The following is a 23069-nucleotide window of genomic DNA, read 5'->3' as shown; positions in this document are numbered from 1 at the left end:
ATCAAAGGTTACAGAGGGAAACAGGAGAAAGTGGTTGAATGAGCGAGATAGATTAGCCATGATCGAATGGCGGAGTTGACTCGATGGGCTGAATAGCCTAATTCTGGTCCTATGATTTATGAACTTATGAAATATTGTTTGTGTGTGTGAATGCAGGTACGCATGGGTATATGTGTGTATATATGCATGCATATGTGTGCACATACATGAAGCATGTGCTTGAATATTTGTTCATGTGTAGGTGTCTGTGCATGTGTGTTTGTACATGCAGGGTCGTGCGTGGGTGTGCAAACCCATGTGTTCACATATGTTCGCAAGCCCATGCAAACTTGTGCGTGTGTGCTAATGAAAATCACAGAATACTAAGATACAGATACACAGAAGGAAGCCGCTTAATCCATCGGGTTCCCTGCTGAGGCAGAGAACATTTTATATTGGGGCCATGTAATTGCAAACTGCTTTTACATGGGAAACATTGTTAGGATAGGGCTGCACAGCAGGGAGGTAGTGGAGGTGGATGTAATTGCAGTGTTCAGAAAGGGAGTGAAAGAATCCAACCTTTACAGGGTGGTGTGTACAGTGTGGAAGGTCGGGTGTGGGCCGAATGGCCTCCTTCCCCCCCCCCCCCCGTGCCACATCCTCGGAAGGCGAAGGTTAGTTAAAGATCTTCTCACACGATGAAGTGAGCAGCAAGGGTGGGGGGAGGGGCAGCAACGTACGAGAGAACCAGTTTATTTTGACTAAATTAATGACAATGCGATAATCTGAGAGAGGAATTCCAAGCCTTTTAAACACACCAGCATCAGTGCACAATCCAGGCCACAGCTCTGGACGAAGATCAGTTTAGTTCAGAGGTACAGCACGGAAATAGGCCCATTATTCCACCCAGTCCAGTGATCACCCGTTCACACTAGTTCCATGTTATCCAACTTTCTCATCCATCCCCTACACACTGTTACAATTTTACAGAGGCCAATCCACCATCTTTGGGATAGGGGAGGAAACCGAGTTAGTTCCAACAATTTACAAACTGACCATCATAGAAACATAGAAACATTGAAACATAGAAAATAGGTGCAGGAGTAGGCCATTCGGCCCTTCGAGCCTGCACCGCCATTCAATATGATCATGTGTGATCATCCAACTCAGTATCCCGTACCTGCCTTCTCTCCATATACCCCCTGATCCCTTTAGCCACAAGGGCCACATCTAACTCCCTCTTAAATATAACCAATGAACTGGCCTCAACTACCTTCTGTGGCAGAGAATTCCAGAGATTCACCACTCTCTGTGTGAAAAATGTTTTTCTCATCTCGGTCCTAAACGACTTCCCCCTTATCCTTAAGCTGTGACCCCTTGTTCTGGAATTCCCCAACATCGGGAACAATCTTCCTGCATCTAGCCTGTCCAACCACAAGAATTTTGTAAGTTTCTATAAGATCCCCCCTCAATCTTCTAAATTCTAGTGAGTACAAACCGAGTCTATCCAGTCTTTCTTCATATGAAAGTCCTGACATGCCAGAAATCAGTCTGGTGAACCTTCTCTGTACTCCCTCTAAGGCAAGAATGTCTTTCCGCAGATGAGGACGGCAAGAATGTCTTTCCTCAGATTAGATCAGATCAGAACAAGAACGAGTGATTGATTGAATCAATTGAAAGTACCCGCACCTCCAACCATTGTGTGGCAGGGAGGTGGAAGCGGCACCTATTTGTTTACAATAAAGCACACTGACAAGGATCTTTAAGTGCACCGAGACTATTATCAACCAGGGAAGAACACCCACCCTCTATCTCACATTACGAAGCATTTCTACCCTATAATTAAGTACAACCGAGTCCATTTAAGAGTGGGCAGTCGCTGTTCAGTAGAGCAGGACAGCAGGCAATTAATACTTTATTTATATATATATATATATAATCTCGCACAATGGTGTCCAGAATTGGTGGAAAAGGTTACTTCTGTAATTATTCCTCCTCATAATAAAACAAATACAAGCAAAGAGGAGGGATGAGGTTTATGTTATATAATGAACCTGCCCATCCCTGAATCTCACAGTCGCCTCCACAAAATCACCTTGGGATCCACAGAAAGCAAGTGGAAGTCAAGCTGCCCTTGATCTCCCAAGAAGGAGAAGAAGCCTCAAAAGCAATGAAATATACTCTTCCCAAACAGGGAGAACCAGTTAAAATAAGCATGCAACATAAATCGATCAAAACTCTCGTCCGAGCCAAAGCTAACAGATCAGCTACTTAAAGCCGTTTTGAATTTTTCCATGGCTTTGTGCAGTCACGGTGCAGTTGGAATCTGGTTCGCTGTTCACCAAGAACTGGATTAGGGCGGCACGGTGGTGCAGTTGGTAGAGCTGCTGCCTCACAGCACCAGACACCCCAGTTTGGTCCCTGAACTTGGCTGCTGTATGTCTGTGTGAAGTTTGCATTCTCCCCGTGACTGACTGGCTGGCTTTCCTCCGGGTGCTCTAGTTTCATCTCACATCCCACAAAGACGTGCAGGTTTGTAGGTTAATTAGCCATCGGTAAATTGCCCCTAGTGTGTAGGGAGTGGATGAGAAAGTGGGATAACATAGAACTAGCAGGAATGATAGTTGGCATGGACTCAGTGGGCCGAAGGGCCTGTTTCCGTACTGTATCTTTTGAGCCATAAAAAATAAGTGCAGCACATAGATGACATGTGCAGACATTTTTAACTGGGCTTATTTCTCCGCACATGCGGCCTGACTTGCTGGTTCCAGCAGTTTATGTTATTTAGGGTGATTCAATTCCCAGTAGAGTGTTGGGTGATGTACTGATCGAGTCATAGAGTTGAACTCTGCAGACATGCAGACACTTGTCCATGCCGACTAAGATGCCTAGCTATGCTTATCCCAGTTGCCTTCTTTGAGTGTATCCCTCTGGGGTGGGAGATTGCAACCTTCACGTGGAACGCCCTGTTTTCAACGAATGCAATCAACCTGGTGTGCACAATCAAATAAGATCAAATAGAACAAGTTGTCCAACAACTTTAGGCTGTGCATGCCATACGCAAGAAGAAGAAGTGTATCCCTCTGCTCCATTCCTATCCAAGTACCTGTCCAAATGCCTCTTAAATGCTGTAGTTCTAACTTGCTTAGCAAACCAATTGATACTGGCATGGGGGAGCATGGACAGATGGCCACTGAGTCTGCACCGACCAGCGATCACCTTGTACATTAACCTACAAACCTGCACGTCGTTGGAATGTGGGAAGAAACTGGAGCTCCTGGAGAACACCCACACGGTCACAGGGGGAACATACAGACTCTGTACAGACAGCACCTGGTGTCAGGATGGAACCTGGCTCTGTTAGGCAGCAACTCTACCGCTGCGCCACTGTGCCACCCCTGTGTGCGACTTGGTGGGTCAAAGGGTCTGTTTCCATGCTGAATCTTTCAATCAGGCAATCAATGTAACAGTCACATTACCCATTACTCATGACAGGCATGTGTAACTGATGGAAACAAATATTTACTTGATCTGTAACGGATCTGTAAATGCTGGAGAAGCACGGCATAGTTGAAACAAACAGTTTGACCCCCGATGTTAAAGTAGTGAGTATCCAGGAAAAGCATTAAATGCCAACCAAGTACTCTTGCAATACAGACACCTCATGTTTCAGCCAGGGGTCACAGGCTTGAAAAACAGCACGTAAATCAAAAAGCACGTTAATCAAACAAATACAAGGCACCGCACATTTAAACATATGACCTAATAGCTGTGGGAACTCATTTGAGTTTTCTTTCCGTTCAGCAAAACTGAACTTCAAGATCACTTTGAAAGCTAATGAGTACGTTTGCCAAGCGTAAATCTGAACACATTATTCTGATAATAGCAGAGCAAAAATTAAGCTTCTGTAGTAATTAGACAAGAGTCCGCCTTGGCCTACTGTGCATGATCTCCCGGTTGCCAAACACTTCAACTTTGCTTCACATACCAATAGTGACCTTTCTGTCCTGGGCCTTCCATTGTCATATTGGGCTACGTGCAAATTGGAGGATCAACACCTTATATTTAGTTCGGACAGCTTACAACCCAGTGCCATGAATATTGATTTCTCTAATTTCAAGTAACCCATTCCCTCCCTCTCTGTTCTCCCCCCCCCCCCACCCTAGTCGTCCTGCTAGTTTCACTGTTCGCATCCCTTCATTATGATCTCTTCCACAGCCAACAATGGACCATTGTGGGCTCTCCTTGGTCATCAGTGCCAAGCTCTGATGGGATCTGTACCTTTCCATACCTCTAGTTACCCTCTCTCCGACTCAGTTTCAAGAGGTGTCTCAACCCGAAACGTCACCTATCCTTTTCTCCAGAGATGCCTGACCCGCTGAGTTACTCTAACATGTTGTGTTTAACTATAAGACAAGTGTAATTGGTTATTCGAAAATGAAGCACAAATAAAATGCGAGGCGTCTGTACTTAGCGATCCAAGACAACAGGCTGCTGTACTGTGAATGGAGCACCCTCAGTTCTGAGCTACCAAGCCAGTGACAATAGCTTAAGCCAACATACTAAAGTACAAGGGCAAAGGGAAACATAATGTTGTTCATTGTGAATGACCCATTTACACTCGGTGTGTGTACAGCAGACAGCACTAACTTCTCATGCAGTGATATTAAATGGTGATATCAAGCATGACAGGTGAATGCCCATCAAATCCTTAAAACAACCCATTCCTTGTGCAGTTTGACCACTGTTCTTCATTCTCCCTGCGACCGAGGCAGTTTCCATTGGTCACTCAGGTTTGCTGCTCAAGTGAAAGATACAGTATCGAGCCCATGCCGAACGTCAGCTACCCATCCAGTTTGGTTTAAAGATAGAACATGGAAACAGGCCTTTCATCCCACCCAGCCCATGCCGAGCCGTGATCACCATTCACACTAGTTTTATGTTATCCCGCTTTCGCATTACACACTAGGAGCAATTTTACAGAGGGCCAATTCATCTCCAAACCTGCATGTCTTTGGGATGTGGGAGGAAAGCAAGCACCCAGAGGAAACCCTCACGGTCACAGGGAGATGGTACAAACTCCACACAGACAGCACCCAAGGTCAGGTTTGAACCTGGGTCTCTGGCGGTGTGAGGCAGCAGCTCTACCCACTGTGCCACTGGTTGGTTGGCTGCTGCAGATTGCCAAGTGTGTGGGTGGTTGTGGACAGAATGGCGAGGCGGTTTACAGGCATGTGGGAGGGAATAGCTAACAGGGAAATCATGATCAGCCTTTCTCCTGACTGGATAGCACGCAATAAAAAAGCTTTGCACTGTAAGTCGGTACACACATGATAATAACTAAAAAGAGCCGGCATGGATTCAATGGGCTGAACGGCCTCCCTTCTATGTATCTAAAAAAGTAGGGAAAAAAAATGCAAGGTTCTTTTTTTCTCTTGATAAGAAATCTTAAATTAACAATCTAAAACAGTCAACTGGAAAAAATGATTACACCATTGAATTTTTTTAATTAAATTTCCTAATACCCCAATAAGCAATTTTGTTTCCCCCTCCATTCTGTGTGACATAAATGTAGTTGTGAGTGTTTGCGACAAACCTGACCCTATGCTGGAAGGACCCAGACAATGTTGGGCAGTTGTAGACTACTCAGATACCTGTAACATGGTGGGAGGCAGGCATGACAAGAGCAGTTAACTCATACACAGAGCAATAACGTTACAGGAATCCTTACCTGGGATGACCGAAATCGTTTTCAACGCCCTCAATACTCTGAAAGTACGAAGAGCTGAAACATTGCCGAGTTTCACGAACTCCGTTACATACCTGAGGGGTCAAAGCACAGTTATTGTAGTGGAAATGCACTCCATCCTGTTTTGCCCACTTTCCACGCATGTTGAACAACCGCTGGGAATGCGCATTTGCTTCAGTATAGTATAGTTCAATAAAATTCAGTACAGTTCATTACTGTTCAATTCAGTTCAGCATAGTTCAGTGCTAAGTTACAGTAGTCAATAAAGCTATTACCTGTAAGGAGAGTTTAGTTTAGTTTAGAGATAAAGCACAGAAACATGCCCTTCAGCCCATCGAGTCCATGCCGACCAGCAATCCCCATACATTTGCCCTGCCCAACACACTAGGGACAATTTACAATTTTTACTGAAGCCAATTACCCTGCAAACCTGTAATTCTTTGGAGTGTGGGAGGAAACCGGAGCACCCGGGGAATGCACCCACAGGTGGGGATGTACGGAACGAGCTGCCAAAGAAAGTAGTTGAGGCAGTGACTATCACAACGCATAAGAAACATTTAGTCAGGTACATGGAATGGCCAGGTTCCAAGGGATATGGGCAGGTGGGACTCGTGTGGATGGGACATGTGGGCAAGTTGGGCCGGAGAGCCTGCTTCCATGCTGTATAACTCTATGACACCTTACACAAATCAAGGTCTCCAGGAAAGGGGAGGGATGCTATTTAGACTCCACTTTAAATCCAACCACTAGAAATCATTTTGAAAGGCACACGGGTGAAGCGGGCAAACATACATGGGATATGTTTCTAATGGGCAATGTGGTGTACCTTACCCACAGAGTGAGGAGACAGGCTGGGAGCTCAGTTCCATTACAAGAGGGGCAAATGTCTTATTTTCTACGGCATTACCATGGGAGAACAGTCCCAAACATATCTAGCGATGTCAAACCGGGGCAGGACATTCACGGTGACTAGTAGGGCCCTGGAGAATGTTGTAGAACAGAGGGATCTAGTAGATTCAAGATTCAAGATTCAATTTATTTGTCATTTGGACCCCTTGAGGTCCAAACGAAATGCCGTTTCTGCAGCCATACATTACAAACAAATAGACCCAAGAAACAACATAATTTACATAAACATCCATCACATCGCTGTGATGGAAGGCCAAAAAAACTTATCTCTCCACTGCACTCTCCCCCCCCCGATGTCAGAGTCAAAGTCAAAGCCCCCGGCTGGCGATGGCGATTGTCCCGCGGCCATTAAAGCATTAAAGCAAATGGTACAGGTGCATAGTTCCCTGAAAGTGGCTTCACAGGTAGATAAAAGCTGCCTCACAGGGTGGTAAAGAAGGCTTTTAGTACATTGGCCTTTATCAGTCAGAGTATTGAGTATAGAAGTTCGGAATGAAGATAGTCACAAAATGCTGGTGTAGCTCAGCAGGTCAGGCAGTATCTCGGGCCAAAAAGAATAGGTAACGTCTGAAGAAGGGTTCTGATCCGAAGCATCACCTAATCTTTTTCTCCAGAGATGCTGCCTGAACTGCTGAGTCAGACCAGCATTTTCTGTCTATCTTCGATATAAACTAGCATCCGCAGTTCCATCCTACACATAATTGGGACGTTCTGTTACAATTGTTCAAAACGTTGGTGAGGCCGCATTTCATTAAGCTGAAAAGAGTGCAGAAAAGATTTATGAGGACTCAAGGGAGAGGTTTGGCAGGCTAGGACTTTATCCCTTGAGGCACAGAAGGACGAGAGGCGATCCTGATGTATCCTGAGGTGTATAAAATCAAGAGGGGAATAGATTAGGTGAATGCACAGAGTAGGGGATATCAAGAAGCAGATGACACAGGCTTAAGGTGAGATAGAAAAGATTTAATGGGAGCCTGAGGGGCTACTTCTTCTCTCAGAAGGTGGTGGGTATATGGAACGAGCTGCCAGAGGATGTCGTTGAAGCAAGTACTATCACTACACTGGGTCAAATGCATGGATAGGAAGGGTTTAGAAGGATATGAGCCACATGCAAGCAAATGGGACGAGCTTGGATGGGGCATTTTGTTCGGCATGCACAAGTTGGGCTGAAGGGTCTGTTTCCGTGCTCTAAGATTCAAATACTGCAGAAGGGAACGGTTACTTCCAGAAGAGGCAAATGCCACAAACATGAGCCCAGGCACTCGAGGCAGGAAGTGGAGCCAGAGCAGAGAATGAAGGCACTGCCACATTATTGAACACAACGCCATCTTGCAATGTCTTTGTGTGAAATCTAGAGCTTCCATTGGGGACAATGCAGTGAGACTCTCAACGCAAGAACACAACACAATTGCTGCCACTTACGCCATCAAAATAACACTGAAATCCAACCAGTTCCACGGATCGCGAAGGAACGTAAACTTATCGATGCAGAATCCTCTCGCCAGGATTTTTATCAATGATTCAAAAGTGTAAATGCCGGTGAAGATGTACCTGGAAAAGAGTGTTGGGAAAAATGGAACAGTGTTACTGGTCGAGGGAAGGATAGGCACGAGCATTGGTTCTTCGCACAAGACATGTCGACAGGCAGGCCGGAGGAATGTGGGAGAGTGATGTGGAGAAGGGGGGGGGGGGGGGGGGGGGGGGGGGGGGGGGGGGGGGGTGGGGGGGGGGGGGGGGGGGGGGGGGGGGGGGGGGGGGGGGGGGGGGGGGGGGGGGGGGGGGGAGGTGATTGTCAGCCTTATAATGATGATTGCAAGCTCCGGGACTCTTTCTCAATGAAGTCAGGCGTGCAGCAACATCTCGCGGGCCGCCCTATGACCAAAGCGCATACCTTCTGAACAAATCAATGAGAGAGATGAGAACATGAAGGTGTTATCGTGGCCCTCGTCAGAGTGATCGGGGACACCATACCTCTCAACCGTCTAGAGTGAGGCTCACCTTGCAACTACTGTCAGGGACTTTCTCTTTGGAAAGTGGAGGGCTCACTGTTCTTATCAAATGGACGCCTTCATTTATTTACCGCATGGTGTCAATAACGGAGGCGGCACAGCGGCGCAGAGGTAGTTTTGTTGCATTACAGCGCAGGAGAACTGAGTTTGATCCTAACTACGGGTGCTGTCTGTACGGAATTTGTACGTTTAGTTTAGTTGAGAGATACAGCACAGAAACAGGCCACTCAGCCCACAGAGTCCGCACCAACCAACGATCCCCGCATACTAACACTATCCTACACACACATTTTTGTCATTTAACCAAAGCCAATTGACCTACAAACCTGTACGTCTTTGGAATGTGGGAGGAAACCGGAGCTCCCGGAGGTCACGGGGAGAACATACAAACTCCCTGCAGTCAGGATCGAACTCGGGACTCTGGTGCTGTAAGGCAGCAACTCTACTGCTGCTCCACTGTGCCCCCCAACATAATACAAGGGGTGCAAAGTGTTGCATTTTGGTAGGACCTACAAGGGTAGGACTTATACAGTAAATAGTAGGGCCATGAAGCATGTTGTAGAACGGAGAGACCCAGGGGTGCAGATATATAGGTCCATCAAGGTGAAGGCTGAGAGCTAGCTTGTAGTTTTTCAGTTTTAGTTTTAGAGTTACAGTGTGGTAACAGGCTGTTCAGCCCACTGAGTCCATGCCAACCAGCAAACACCCACACACTGGTTCTATCCTACACATTAAGGACAATTTAACACTAGGGTCAATTTACAGAAGCCAATTAACCTTCAAACCTGTACACCTCTGGAATGTGTGAAATGACTGGAGCATGCGGAGAAAACCCACACGGTCACAGGGAAAACGTACAAATTCCGTACAAACTGCACCCGTAGTCAAGATCTAACCTGTGGGTCTCAGGCAGTGTAAGGCTGCAACTCTACCGTAGTGCCACTGTTCTACCTGCCTCTTCAAAATGTGACCGTCAACAAACAGGTGTAATTTATACCCAGGCCTCCAATTCACAAGAGGGCTTGTCCCTTTATAACTACTGATCTATCAAAGACTGTCCTTTCTATTAGACTTTAGCGATACAGCATAGAAACAGGCCGTGTGACCCACCAGGTCTGCACCGACCAGCGATCACCCTGTGCACTAGCACTACCCTACATTCTAGGGACAATTTTACAACTTACCAAAGCCAATTAACCTACAGACCTGTGCGTCTTTGGAATGTGGGAGGAAACCGGAGAACCCGGAGAAAACCCACGCAGTCTCAGGGAGAACGTACAAACTCCATACAGACAGAACCCATAGTCAGGATTGAACTCGGGTCTCTGGCGCTGTAAGGCAGCAACTCTGCCACTGCGCCGCCGTGCTGACCCTGTTATGTTCTGTGTGTATTAGCTTACTTCAAATATGCACCAGGTTGCTAAAAGTTGAGAGGTATGTTCTGGGCTCCCTTTCCGAATGGGAAATGACTCATTCTGGGGTTCATTTCATGCTAAGTATCAATGAACCCCATCTTTTCAGCAGAAAAAGAAAACAAATAAATGTTGTACATCCTTCAGGGGTGAGTAATTTCATCTTATTCAGGCCACTTCATTAAAGGAAGGAACAGTCTGTTTGCAACAGTTCACCTTTCAGTGTTAGACTTGAAGCCATTAATATAACCAGTGCCATTTTATTTTACCAGCTGGAATTTGAAAAGGTTCTTCTCTGACCAAGAGGCAATTATGAGAGTAAAACAATGTAGAATTGCAGCTCTTAGGATCTTCAGTCCATCTCTAATCTTTAAGGCAAAGGTCCTCTTTTTTTTGTTTTGTTCAATTCCTTTAATGAAAAAACAGCGAGAGAGCAAACCATTTTGTTTTGGTTGATGGAGATAAACGTTGGTGGGTGGCTTCATGAGTTGGCTGCGATGCAAGATGGGTGTGTGTGTAAGGGTGGCAAGTTATGAACTGGGTATACAGTACATAAAAATATGAACTTACTTGGGTCTCACAGGGCAAGATACACTCGGCAAAGCGTTTCAACGGGACAGATAAGGGCACAGTTCAAAGGTCAACATTAATCACGGAATTAGGGCATCGGAGTAAGAAAACAGCAGAATTTTCAACGGTTTGCAAGCAGAAAGCACGGCGGCAGAACAGAGAGAGGCGGCAGCGTTCGTTGTACTCACTCAACGTGTTTTGTCCATGGTTTGGGATCGGACATTGTCATGAACACACAGTTGGTCAAAATAGTGCACATTATAAAGATATTGAACAATGTAAAGAGTGAGTTAAGGAGAATCCAGAGACACAGCAACGCTTGGCAAAACAACACACATGACTTTGAAGCACGGTTTCAGGGTACGGGAACAAAGACGCATCTAACATGGGTCTGCTTACCTGGTCAACTGCTGAGATTCCATTTGGCAAGGTCAAGATTCAGAAGGGTGGTTTTCATCTCATAGACAGTTTGGTTTAGATTAAAATAAAAGTGACAGAGTATCTTCTTCAGACTTGTGCATAGGTGACGTTTCGGTTTGTGACTCTTCTATAGACATGGATAGGTGACAATTTGGGTTGGGACCCTTCTTCAGACGGCAGACAAGGTCTAGATTGAAAACCCGGTTCCCTGGTGCTGAGAAGCAACGGTTCTACCATCCGCGTCACTGCGCCAACCAGTAACGTTATGCGTGGAAACAAGGCCTTTAGCGCAGTTCCAGCTGTCTGCATTTAGCCCATATCCCCCTAAACCTATCCTATCCATGCACCTGTCTAAATGTTTCTTAAATGTTGAGATAGTTCCTGCCTCAACTACATCCTCCAGCAGCTCGCTCCATACACCCACCTCCCTTTATGTAAAAAAAGTTCCAATTAAATCTTAACCCCCTCAACTTATGTCCTCTGGCTCTTGATTCCCCTACTCTGGGCAACAACATGTGCGTTTACCCGATCTATTCCTCTCATGATCGTATACATCTCTATAAGACCATGCCTCATCCCCCTGCGCTCCAAGGAATAAAGTCCTCGCTTGTTCAATGTCTCCCTATTGCTCAGGCCCTCGAGTCCTGGCAACATCCTCGTAAATCATCTATGCACCCTTTCAAGCATGGTAATATCGTTCCTATCACATGGTGCCCAAAACTGAACACAATATTGTAAATCCAGTTCAAACACCTCCCATTTTTAATTTATTTCTGAATAGATTTACCACTGCCCAGCCTGACTTTAAATTTGGTCATTTAGAAACAGCATGCTCACAGGTCCTTAACTTTAGCAAGGCTATTAGACAGGGGCATCCTCATGTTTTACTGCAGAGTAGTTATTGGTTGGGCAGCCTGGAGTTCCATGCCCCTTGTTTGACCCTGACCCTCTGCCCTTACCCCTGTATCTTCTTCCTACTAAATCTCAATTGAGTGAGGAAATTCCAAGACTTTACTTTAGACTTTGTGTATTCACCCGATCTATTCCCCTCATGATCTTGCACAGCTCTACAAGATCACCCCTTCATACTCCTGTATTCCAAAGAATAAAGTCCCAGCCTGCTCAACCTCTCCCTCTAGCCGTCAAGTCCTGGCAACATCCTCATAAATCTTCCCTGCGTTCGTTCCAGCCTAACGACATCTTTTCTATAGCAGGGTGGCCAAAACTGAACACAATATTCCAAATGCGGCCTCACAAACATCTTGTACAACTGTAACATAGCATCCCAACTTCTATACTCAATACCCTGACTGATGACGGCTAATGTACCAAGGTGCCCACTCAGGTCAGACATCAACGGCTCAGAGGTATATTTTAGTTTAGTTTAGTTTAGAGATACAGGCTCTTTGGCCTACCGAGTGAGTCCGTGCCGACCAGCGATCACCCAATATACTATTCTTACACTAGGGACAATTTATAATTTTTACTTAAGCCAAATAACCTACAAACCTGTACGTCTTTGGAGCGAGGTTGAAACCGGAGCACATGGAAGAAACCCACGAGAGAGATCACGGGGAGAATGCATTACACTCCGTACAGTTCCGGTGCACCTGGAGACAACCCAAGCAGGTCACGGAGTGAACATACAAACTCCGTACAGAGAGCACCCGCAGTCTGGATCGGACCCGGGTCTCTGGCGCTGAAAGGCAGCAGCTCTGCCGATGCGCCACCGTGCTGTTGCGCACATTGTCCAGGAAGTTCCCCGCCAGCCAGCTCTCTTTCAAAGGCAGCACGGCCCAGACTGACAGCCTCTCAGGGTGACATGGAAACTCATGACAGGCACGAGGTGCGACGTGATTCAGGGAAGTCAGCGAGGTGTCAAAACCGCTTCCCCAGACACTCCCCTGCTGCATCACACTGCAACACGTAGCTGGGAAAAACGCCTCCCCCCAATCCACTTTCAACATTCCCACACTCCCCTTCCCCACCCTCCTCCACTGGAGTTCAACTATTTAAAAAAGGCAGTAAACCAGCAGACACAGTGTCTTGGAGTAACTCACTGGGTCAGGGAGGCAGCAGCATCTCTGGAGAACATGGATAGGTGACGTTTTGGGTCGAGACCCTTCTTCGGACATTCTACATTAAAAATTAGTCTCCGGTTAAGGAGGGTATGATGTTCAGAAGCTAATAAATCTGTTCTTAATGTTTAAGTCTTCCTACCGCATGAGAACCAAGAACATTGTCATTCACAAGAGGCATAGATGAGAAGGAGGTGGTGTATATCAGACTAGAAGAGGCAGAGACGGTCAGAATCTTCCTCCCTTGTCGGAAGCAAGAGGGCACAGTAATCTCAGGATTACTCCCCGTAGCAGGAGGGAGTGAGGCATGGAACAGGATGATGGTATGGATAAATGTGTGGCTAGGGTACTGGTGCATGGGGGAAATGGATTCAGGTGTATGGATCTTTGGGTTCTCTTCCAGGGGAGAGGCAAGGGAGATCAATATAATGACTGGGAGATATCCTAGTGTTACTTGGGAGGGTTTAAACTAGTCTGGAGGGGGATGGGAACAAAGTGATAGTGTGGCAGATGGGGAAAGAGAGCCTGCTATTGATGTTAATGGAATATGTTCAGTAGAGAGATCAGGCAGGAGTAAGGCAGGGAGCGTGGAAGATCTCATGGACTGTACTGCATTGATTTTAATGCAAGGAGCTGGACAAGTAAAGCATGTCATAGTCACAGACCCTTCGGCCCAGTTTGCTCATGCCGACCAACGTGTCCCATCTACACTGGTCCCACCTGCCTGCATTTGGCCCTTATCCCTCTAAACCCGTCTTATCCATGTACCTGTCCAAATGTTTTTTAAAAGTTGTGATAGTACCTAACTCAACTACCTCCTCCGGCAGCTCGTTCTATATACCTACCACCCTTTGTGTAAAAAGTTGCCCCTCAGGTTCCTATTAAATCTTTCTCCCGTCACCTTAAACCTATGTCCTTGGTTCTTGAATCTCCTACTCTGGGTATAATGCTCTGTGTATTTACACTATCTCTATAAGACCGCCCTCATCCTTCCTCGCTCCAAGGAATAAAGTCCTAGCCTGTTCATCCTCTCCCTATAGCTCAGGCCCTCGAGGGCCATGAAATGAAACTAAGTGCTGAGTAACTCAGCGGGTCTGGAGGACCTGGTTAAGTGATGTTTCCATGTTCTCTAGAGATGCTGCCGGACCCACTGAGTTACTCCAACACTTTGTGGCCTTTGGGGTAAACCAGCATTTGCAGTTCCTTGTTTCAAGGTGAAGCATGGACTCAGTACAGGGGACTGGAATGTTACAGCCATGGTTGGGAGAGGGGCAGGACTGACAGCTCACCTTTTAGGGATATAGATGCTTAAATGTGTGTAAGAATTGGAGGTAATCGAGGACGCTGACCAGTCATCACCCTGTACACTAGCGCTATCCTATACACTAATTTTACTGAAGCCAATTAACCTACAAACCTGTTTAAGAAGGAACTGCAGATGCTGGAAAATCGAAGGTACACAAAAATGCTGGAGAAACTCAGCGGGTGCAGCAGCATCTATGGAGCGAAGAAAATAGGCAATGTTTCGAGGCCGAAACCCTTCTGCAGACATTAGTCTGAAGAAGGGTTTCAACCCGAAACGTTGCCTATTTCCTTGATGCTGCTGCACCCGCTGAGTTTCTCCAGCATTTTTGTGAACCTACAAACCTGCATGTCTTTGGAGTGTGGGAGGAAACCAGAGCATCCAGAGAAAATCCATGTGGTCCCAGGGAGAACGTTCAAACTCCATACAGACACACCCGTAGTCAGGATCAAACCCGGGTCCCTGGCGCTGTAAGGCAGAGCTCTACTGCTGTGCTACTGTGGTGCCCCTAACTGATAAGGCCTCGAGCCTCTGGGAGTGTTGTAGAGCAGAGAGACTGAGCTGTACAGGTACACGTTTTCCTGAAAGGCAGGGTGATGAAGAAGGCATTTGGCGCGCTTGTCTTCATCGGTAACGGTATTGAGTACAGGAGTTCCGACATCATGTTACAGCTGTACAAGTCATTGGTGAAACCACATTTGAGGTATTAGTTTAGTTTAGAGATACAGCATGGAAACAGGCCCCCATTCCCATAGAGTTAATGACCACCATCGAACACACTGACCACTCACACTGGTCCTATGTTATCCCAGTTTCTCATCCCTACACATTAAGGGCAATTTACACCAGCCAATGACCTACAGATCCTACAAGCTACCATTATGTGTAGTTCAGTTTACTCTGCTATGGGTGGCTCGAAAGGAGAGAGAAAAGATTCACCAGGATGTTACCAGGACTCGACAGTTTGAGTTAAAAGGAGATAACTAAGGAGATAACTGAGAGGCCACAGTTTAAGAATAAGGGGTATGCCATTTAGAAAGGAAAAACATTTTCACACAGAGAGTTGTGAGTCTGTGGCAGAGCCTCTCTGCCTCAGAGGGCGGTGGATGCCGGTTCTCTGAATGGTTTCAAGAGAGAGCTAGACAGGGCTTTTAAAGATAGCGGAGTCAGGGGATATGGGGAGAAGGCAGGAACGGGGTACTGATTGTGGATGATCAGCCATGGTCACATTGAAGGGCGGTGCTGGCTCGAGGGGCCAAATGGCCTGCTCCTGCACCTTTTGTCTATTGAGAGGCTGAAATGGCTGGGACTGGTTTCCCTGGAGTGTAGGAGGCTGAGGGGTGATAAGAGACATAGACATGGTGAATGGTCACAGTTATGTTCTCAGGGTCAAAGAGTTGGTTTAATGTGAGAGGGGGATGATTTAAAATAGACCCAAAGGCAATTTCTTCATGCAGAGGGCTGGCTGTATGTATGAGGAATGAGCTGCTCGAGGAAGCTGTGGAGAAAGGTCCTGGATGTTTTGTTTTTTTTTACTTTGAGGCACATCATTTTTTTTAACCAACAATCTGATTGTCTAATCAATTAGGAGATTTATTTTTAATCAGTCAATCTTTGACGGGTTTTATTACAAATGGGTCTCTTTCTTTCATATCCAATTGTAGATGGACTGAATTCTCTTGATGTTGGACTAGAGGAATGCCCTTGATCATGTTTCCAAGCTAATCAAACTCCAGCAGGCAATCTACTTTGGGCTAATTCTGCACCACCCATCAGTGTTCAAGCAAGGACATTATATTGACTGGCAATAATTAGAAACTATTGAGCATGGCTGGTATCTGTCACTGAATCTCTGGAATTCTCTGCCACAGAAGGTAGTTGAGGCCCGTTCATTGGCTATATCTAAAAGGGAGTTAGACGTGGCCCTTGTGGCTAAATGGATCAGGGGGTATGGAGAGAAGGCAGGTACAGGATACTGAGTTGGATGATCAGCCATGATCATATTGAATGGCGGTGCAGACTTGAAGGGCCGAATGGCCTACTCCTGCACCTATTTTCTATGTTTCTATGTTTCTATAGCAATGCAATTGACTGAAATACCTTGTGAAATGGCCCAGGACTTAGTTTGGGGGCTGGCTGTGGGCTTAGCAAGCAATGGCCAAATGCTAGTATGTGACCAAGGACATTAGCTGCCTTTGCACCTTGGGGATGTCCATCATGGTTTATGATACTTTGACTATTGCCTAAAGGTTATCTTGTGGAGAACCACCAGCCAACGTTGTCTCTCTTTTCAACATCTCCAAACTCTTTAAAGGGTTTGATTCCCCATTGGTATGGTGGCTTTTACAGATCTGGGCATCAGAGCTCCTGCCTTCTTTTGTTTCTCTTGTGACCCATACCGCTTGGGTTATCACCTGTTGACGTAAAGCAGTTCGAGAGGGTTGTCACACGAAATATGCCGAGAGTGCTGGTAACCTCCATCTTCACGTCACCCTAAACATCAACGCATGAACCATTCCCGCTCAATCCAGAGACAGAGAGTAGGCTTTAATTAGATCAGCCTCACTTACTTACGATTACACCAGTGAAAGGATATGCATGTACTAAAACTTTAATAGCTATTCTTCTAACACGGTGAAAAGGAGTCAGGACGTATACCGCATCAGTGGCACTAAATCGGAAGATGGTCTTCCCTTTGTTGAGTACTATAAATGTCTGAAAGAGATGGACATTAAGGTAAACAAGCAACAGTGTAATTATCACAGAACACACAACAGCAGATCAGCAAATGTAAGTATCCCCCTTCATTGTTTAGTTCAGAGCTTCAGCGTTCAGAAACAGGCCCTTTGGCCGACCGAGTTTCACGCTGACCGTCGATCACCCATTCACACTAGTGCTTTCTTATCCCACATTCGCACTCCCTACACAATAGGGGCAATTTAGACTGGGCCAATTAACCTACAAACCCACACGTCTTTAGGATGTGGGGAGAAACCGGAGCACCCGGAGGAAAATCCCATGGGACCACAGGGAGAGCGTGTAAACTCCAAGCGGACAGCACCCGAGGTCAGGATTGAACCCAGATCTCCGGCTGTGTGAGGAAGTGCCTCTGCCAGCTGCGTCAATGTGTGGCCCATTGTGTGTCACCATGAAGGACGATACAACACTGTACGATGATGAGATACTGTAGTACAATATCTGGTGCTGTGGGATACTCTATGGCAGTGTATGGCACAGTAATACATAGTACACCAGTCTGAAATACTGTATGGCACAGTCAGCTGTGGGACATTCCAGCGGTTATTTACAGCGGCCAATTAACCTACAAAGCCGCACATCTTTGGGATGTGGGAGGAAACCGGGAACACCCGGGGGAAACCCACACGGTCACAGGGAGAACGTGCAAACTCCACACAGACAACACACAAGGTTAGGAGTGATGTGGATCCTCGAGAGCCTGAGGGTCCTTCACCACCGAGGTCAGGATTGAACCCGGGTCTCTGGCGCTTTGAGGTTGCAGCTCTACCAGCTGTGCCACTGTGCCGCCCCTATAGTGATCCCAACGCAACCCATCCCTTTGCTCTTCCCCAAGTCCACCAACGATCTATCCAACACCTTCATACAGCCCTACTGCGGCTGTGTCAACCACCTTAAAGTCAAGGCAAGTCAGCCTTTCCTCTGGTTCCCAACAGAGGTGAAGCTAATGCACTGCAGATAGTGTAGAGTGTTCCAGTTCTAATGTAAGAACTGCAGATTCAAAATCCAAATTAAAGAGGCTAAACAGAAGAGATGGTGGGTCAGAACGGCATGGATGTAGAGGTGTCTGCTCATTCTTTTAAACTTTAGCACCTTCTTTTGCAACCTGAGATGGGGACTAGAATTCAGTGATGAGTCAGTGGGCTTGGAGGGAATGCAGCAATGTAATTAAACACAGTTATTGTCAGCCTTGGAGTAAACACAAAACAGCTGAGTTCTTGCCAAGAGTGAAATCCTTATCCAAATGTGTTTTCTTCAAATAAGGAAGGGAGCACAATAACAGCTTACTGGTGAACATACCAAGCCAGTCAACAAAGAGCATTTGAGTTTAGTTCAGAGATAAAGCATGAAACTGGCCGTTCGGCACACCAACTCCGAGCCAACCAGCGATCCTGTACACTAATACTATCCTACACACACTAGGGACAATTTCGCCTACAAACCTGTACATCTTCGGAGTGCAGGAGGTAACTGAAGGTCACAGGGAAAACATAGAAACTCAGTGTCGACAAGCACCCGTAGTCAGGATTGAACCTGTATTTCTGGCGCTGTAAGGCAGCAACTCTACCGCTGTGCCACCGCGCTGCCCCCAAAAGGATTCACCATGACATAACTGGTTATGATGTGGTTAGTAAAAAAATGGTGAAAGAATCAACTTGGTTCTATTCATCAAAATTTGTGAATTTTAAACATCCGATTTGTCGTGTCATTTTAAGCTGTTTTTAAAAAAAAAGCCAAGCTTATTGGCTGCACATAGCGATAATGCAAATCCAAATGGAGATGATTGCATTTTTTTACCTTCAAGACCATCTGCAGGCTCCAGGTATGTAGGTAACTAGTGATCGACTACCTATACAAAATTTACGCTATCCAACTATCTCCCATCCACTACAATGCACAAAAGAAATAATATTGCTCTTATTGGGAGTCTCTGCTGTAGTTTCAACAGCGTGTTCAGTATTTTTTTTGATTAAATGATTGAAAAATATAGCCTGGAAACATCCCTTCGGTCCACCAAGTCCATGCCGGCCGTCGATCACCCGTTCACACTAGTTCTATGTGATCCCAATTTTGCATCCACTTCAAGCTGGGAAAAATGGGAAGTACAACGGGATCTGGGGATCCTTGTTCATCAGTCAATGAAAGCAAGCAAGCAGGTACAGCAGGCAGTGAAGAAAGCTAATGGCATGTTGGGCTTCATAACAAGAGGAGTTGAGTATAGGAGCAAAGAGGTCCTTCTGCAGTTATACAGGGCTCTAGTGAGACCACACCTGGAGTATTGTGTGCAATTTTGGTCTCCCAATTTGACGAAGGACATTCTTGCTATTGAGGGAGTGCAGCGCAGGTTCACGAGGTTAATTCCTGGGTTAGCGGGACTGTCAAATGTTGATAGAATGGAGCGGCTAGGCTTGTATACTCTGGAATTTAGAAGGATGAGAGGGAATCTTATTGAAACATATAAGATTATTAAGGGATTGGGCACGCTAGAGGCAGGAAACATGTTCCCGATGTTGAGGGAGTGCAGAACTAGGAGCCACAATTTAAATATATACGGTAGGCCATTTAGACTGGAGATGAGGAAAAGCTTTTTCACGCAGAGAGTTGTGAATCTGTGGAATTATCTGCCTCAGAGGGCAGTGGAGGCCAATTCTCTGAATGCTTTAAAAAGAGACAGATAGAGCTCTCAAAGATAGCGGTCAGGGGATATGGTGAGAAGGCAAAAACGGGTACTGATTGTGGGTGATCAGCCATGATCACAGTGAATGGTGATGCTGGCTCAAGGGGCCGAATGGCCTACTCCTGCACCTATTGTCTATTTTTTATTGTCTACACATTAGGGGCAATTTAAATACACCAATTAACCTACAAACCTGCACGTCTTTGGGATGTGGGTGGAAACTGGAGCACCATGTGGTCATGGGGAGAACATGCAAACACCACACAGAGAGCACCTGAGATTAGGTCAGTTTGGTGAAAGCATCATGTACTTGGTTAGATTTATCAGCTATGACTCGACCAGATTTATCAGCTATGACTCTACCAGCTGGCACCCTCTTTCCTGCCGTTTATAGTGTCCACAAATAGATCCAGTGCATGATAGATTCTGTTGTAAAGTGAAATGATGTAAAATAGATTCTGCGCTAAAAAGGGTAATGCTAGAAAAAAAAATGATAGACTGGTGTAGAATAGGCTTTGTTTTGTAATGGACTGTTTTTATTTTGAGGAAAGAAGGCACCGCAGATATAGATTAATACACAAAAGGACACAAAGTGCTGGAGTAACTCAGAGGGTCAGGCAGGGCAGCATCTCTGGAGAACATGGATTGGTCAAGACCCTTCTTCGGACTGACTGCGGAGGGGGGGGGGAGAAGAAAGGTAGACGAGGAGAGAGGCAGGGCAAAACGTGACAGGTAATAGGTGGGCACTGGCGAGGGGGGGTTGTTGATAGGCAGATGGTTGGAACAGCCAGAGGTACAAGCGCAAGATGTGAGATAATTGAAGAGTTTAGAATTATGAAGGAGGAAAGTAGAGGGTGGGGTTTGGGGTGGGGCCCCCGGGGGGAAAGAGGTGGGAGTCCAGTGGGGCATAGAGGTGGGGGGGGGGGGGGGGTAGAGTAAGGGGGTGTATTGGGGAGAAAGTAGAGATGGCATGGAGATTAGTGTGGGTGAAGTAATAGAAGAGAGGGAAGGATAGATCAGCCATGATTGAATGGCGGAGTTGACTCGATGGACCGAATGGCCTAATTCTGCTCCAATGACGTGTGAAAGGGGTGGGGGGGGGGGGGGGGGGGGGGGGGGTTTTAGAGGATACCCAGAATTGGAGAATTTAACATTTACACCATTGGGTTGTAAGCTCTCCAAGCTCACATGTGGCCTCTACCCGGGCAATGCAGGAGGACCAGGACAGAACCAGGACCAGGACAGAAAGGTCAGTGTGGGAATGGGAAGGGGAGTTAGCAATGGTTAGCAACCGGGAGAGTTGCTGATTCCATGCTGTATCTTTCAATCAATTCAAAAACCAGTGGGCCTTGGAGGGCCAACCTACTTGTTGTAAAGGCCCTGTCCCACTTTCCCGAGTTACTCACAAACTCTCCCGAGTTTTCCCCTTGATTCAAACTCGGGGAATGTCGGGTAATGTCGGTAGCGAGCTCGTAGGAGGCCGTAGGAGTCCGTAGATGTTTCGTAGCGGCTCGTAATGCCAGCCGTAGGAACTCGGGGCATCAGGTAAGTCAGGACGTTTTCTCAACATGTTGAAAAATGTCCACGAGTTAAAAAAATAGCCCCGAGTACCTAGGAACAGCTATTGCCGTAATTCTCTGAGTTCGAATCAAGGGGAAAACTCGGGAGAGCTCGTGAGTAACTCAGGAAAGTGGGACAGGGCCTTTAATCCCAGCTGGCAGCGGCAGTAATCTGGGTACTCACTCCGCCTCCCTCTCTCTTGGCTCTGCCTGCCTACCTTTGGAGCGCAGAAGGTTAAGGGGGGACTTGATAGAGGTCTTTAAAATGATGAGAGGAATAGACAGAGTTGACGTGGATAAGCTTTTCCCACTGAGAGTAGGGAAGATTCAAACAAGGGGACATGACTTGAGAATTAAGGGACAGAAGGTTAGGAGTAACATGAGGGGGAACTTCATTACTCAGAGAGTGTTGGCTGTGTGGAATGAGCTTCCAGTGTTTTTATCATTTAAAAATAAATTGGATAGTTATATGGACGGGAAAGGAATGGAGGGTTATGGTCTGAACCATAACCCTCTAATAATGCATTTTGTTGTCTCTGTACTGTACACTGACAAGGACAATTAAAATTGAATCTGAATCTGAATCTGAACGCAGGTGTATGGGACTAGGGGAGAATATGTGTTCTGCACGGACTAGAAGGGTCGAGATAGCCTGTTTCCGTGCTGTAATTGTTATTGTTATTATGGTTATATGGTTACCTTCTTGTTGCTGTAGAAGGAGTCCAGGTCCTCCAATGGCTGACCAATGAGTTTTGATGGGACGTCGCCGTAGATGATGGGCAGCTGTTTGCCCGCCTCCAGGTCACAGTGTGGAGTGGGCTTTTCCTCCTCACCCTCCTCTTTGTGATCCTTCCTGGCGACGAGCGCTTGCTCCTCAGCGATCCGCCTCTCGATGGCAGCCAGGGACTCGCAAGTGAACCGACGCAGACAGTGAGGTCCTGACGGTACGAACAGGAGTGCCATCTTTTCATCCTGCACCTCCTTGACGAGTCTTTACTCTTCAGCAATGGAAATGATTAACCTGCGGCAAAAGAAACAGAAGCTGGGCACAAAGGTTAACCCATCGCCGGAGGGCCGGGTCGAGTTCATTATTTTACCGAGTAGTGAAAGGCTTGGATAGAGAGGATGTTTCCACTAGTGGGAGAGTCTAGGACCAGAGGCCATAGCCTCAGAATAAAAGGACGTACCTTTACAAAGAAGATGAGAAGGATTTTTTTTAGTCAGAGGATGATGAATCTGTGGAATTCATTGCCACAGGGGCCAAGTCAATGTACATTTAAAGTTGGAGATTGACAGATTCTTGATTAGTAAGGGGGTCAAGAGTCAAGAGTCAAGAGTATATTTAATTGTCATTTGGACCCCTGGAGGTCCAAATGAAATGCCGTTATGCATGATCTAACTTTCCCTCTCAACCCCATTCTCCTACCTTCTCCCCATAACCCCTGACACCTGTACAAATCAAGAATCTATCAATCTCCGTCTGGCAATCTGGCAATGAATTCACAGATTCACCACCCTCTGACTGAAGAAATTCCTTCTCATCACCTTTTTAAAGGTTCGTCCTTTCATTCTGAGGCTGTGCCGTCTGGTCCTATACTCCCCCACTGGTGGAAACATCCTCTCCACACCCACTCTATCAGTACAGTA

General features: G+C 46.4%; 1 protein-coding gene across 1 annotated transcript in view; it reads right to left on the bottom strand.

The window, feature by feature from the left end:
- Positions 1–23069, bottom strand: part of LOC129714255 (sodium channel protein type 4 subunit alpha-like) — a 297253-nt gene that overhangs the window by 186783 nt on the left and 87401 nt on the right. The window contains 5 exon segments of the mRNA XM_055663806.1: positions 5711–5802; positions 8060–8188; positions 10817–10906; positions 17026–17144; positions 22122–22443. Of these exon segments, the coding sequence (XP_055519781.1) occupies positions 5711–5802; positions 8060–8188; positions 10817–10906; positions 17026–17144; positions 22122–22385 (694 nt within the window). The 5' untranslated portion in view covers positions 22386–22443.

The sequence above is a fragment of the Leucoraja erinacea genome, chromosome 2 (genome assembly GCF_028641065.1).
Source record: "Leucoraja erinacea ecotype New England chromosome 2, Leri_hhj_1, whole genome shotgun sequence".
Taxonomy (NCBI): Eukaryota; Metazoa; Chordata; class Chondrichthyes; order Rajiformes; family Rajidae; genus Leucoraja; species Leucoraja erinaceus.
The sequence above is the reverse complement of the archived record's forward strand: the minus strand, read 5'-3'. Positions and strand labels throughout refer to the sequence as shown.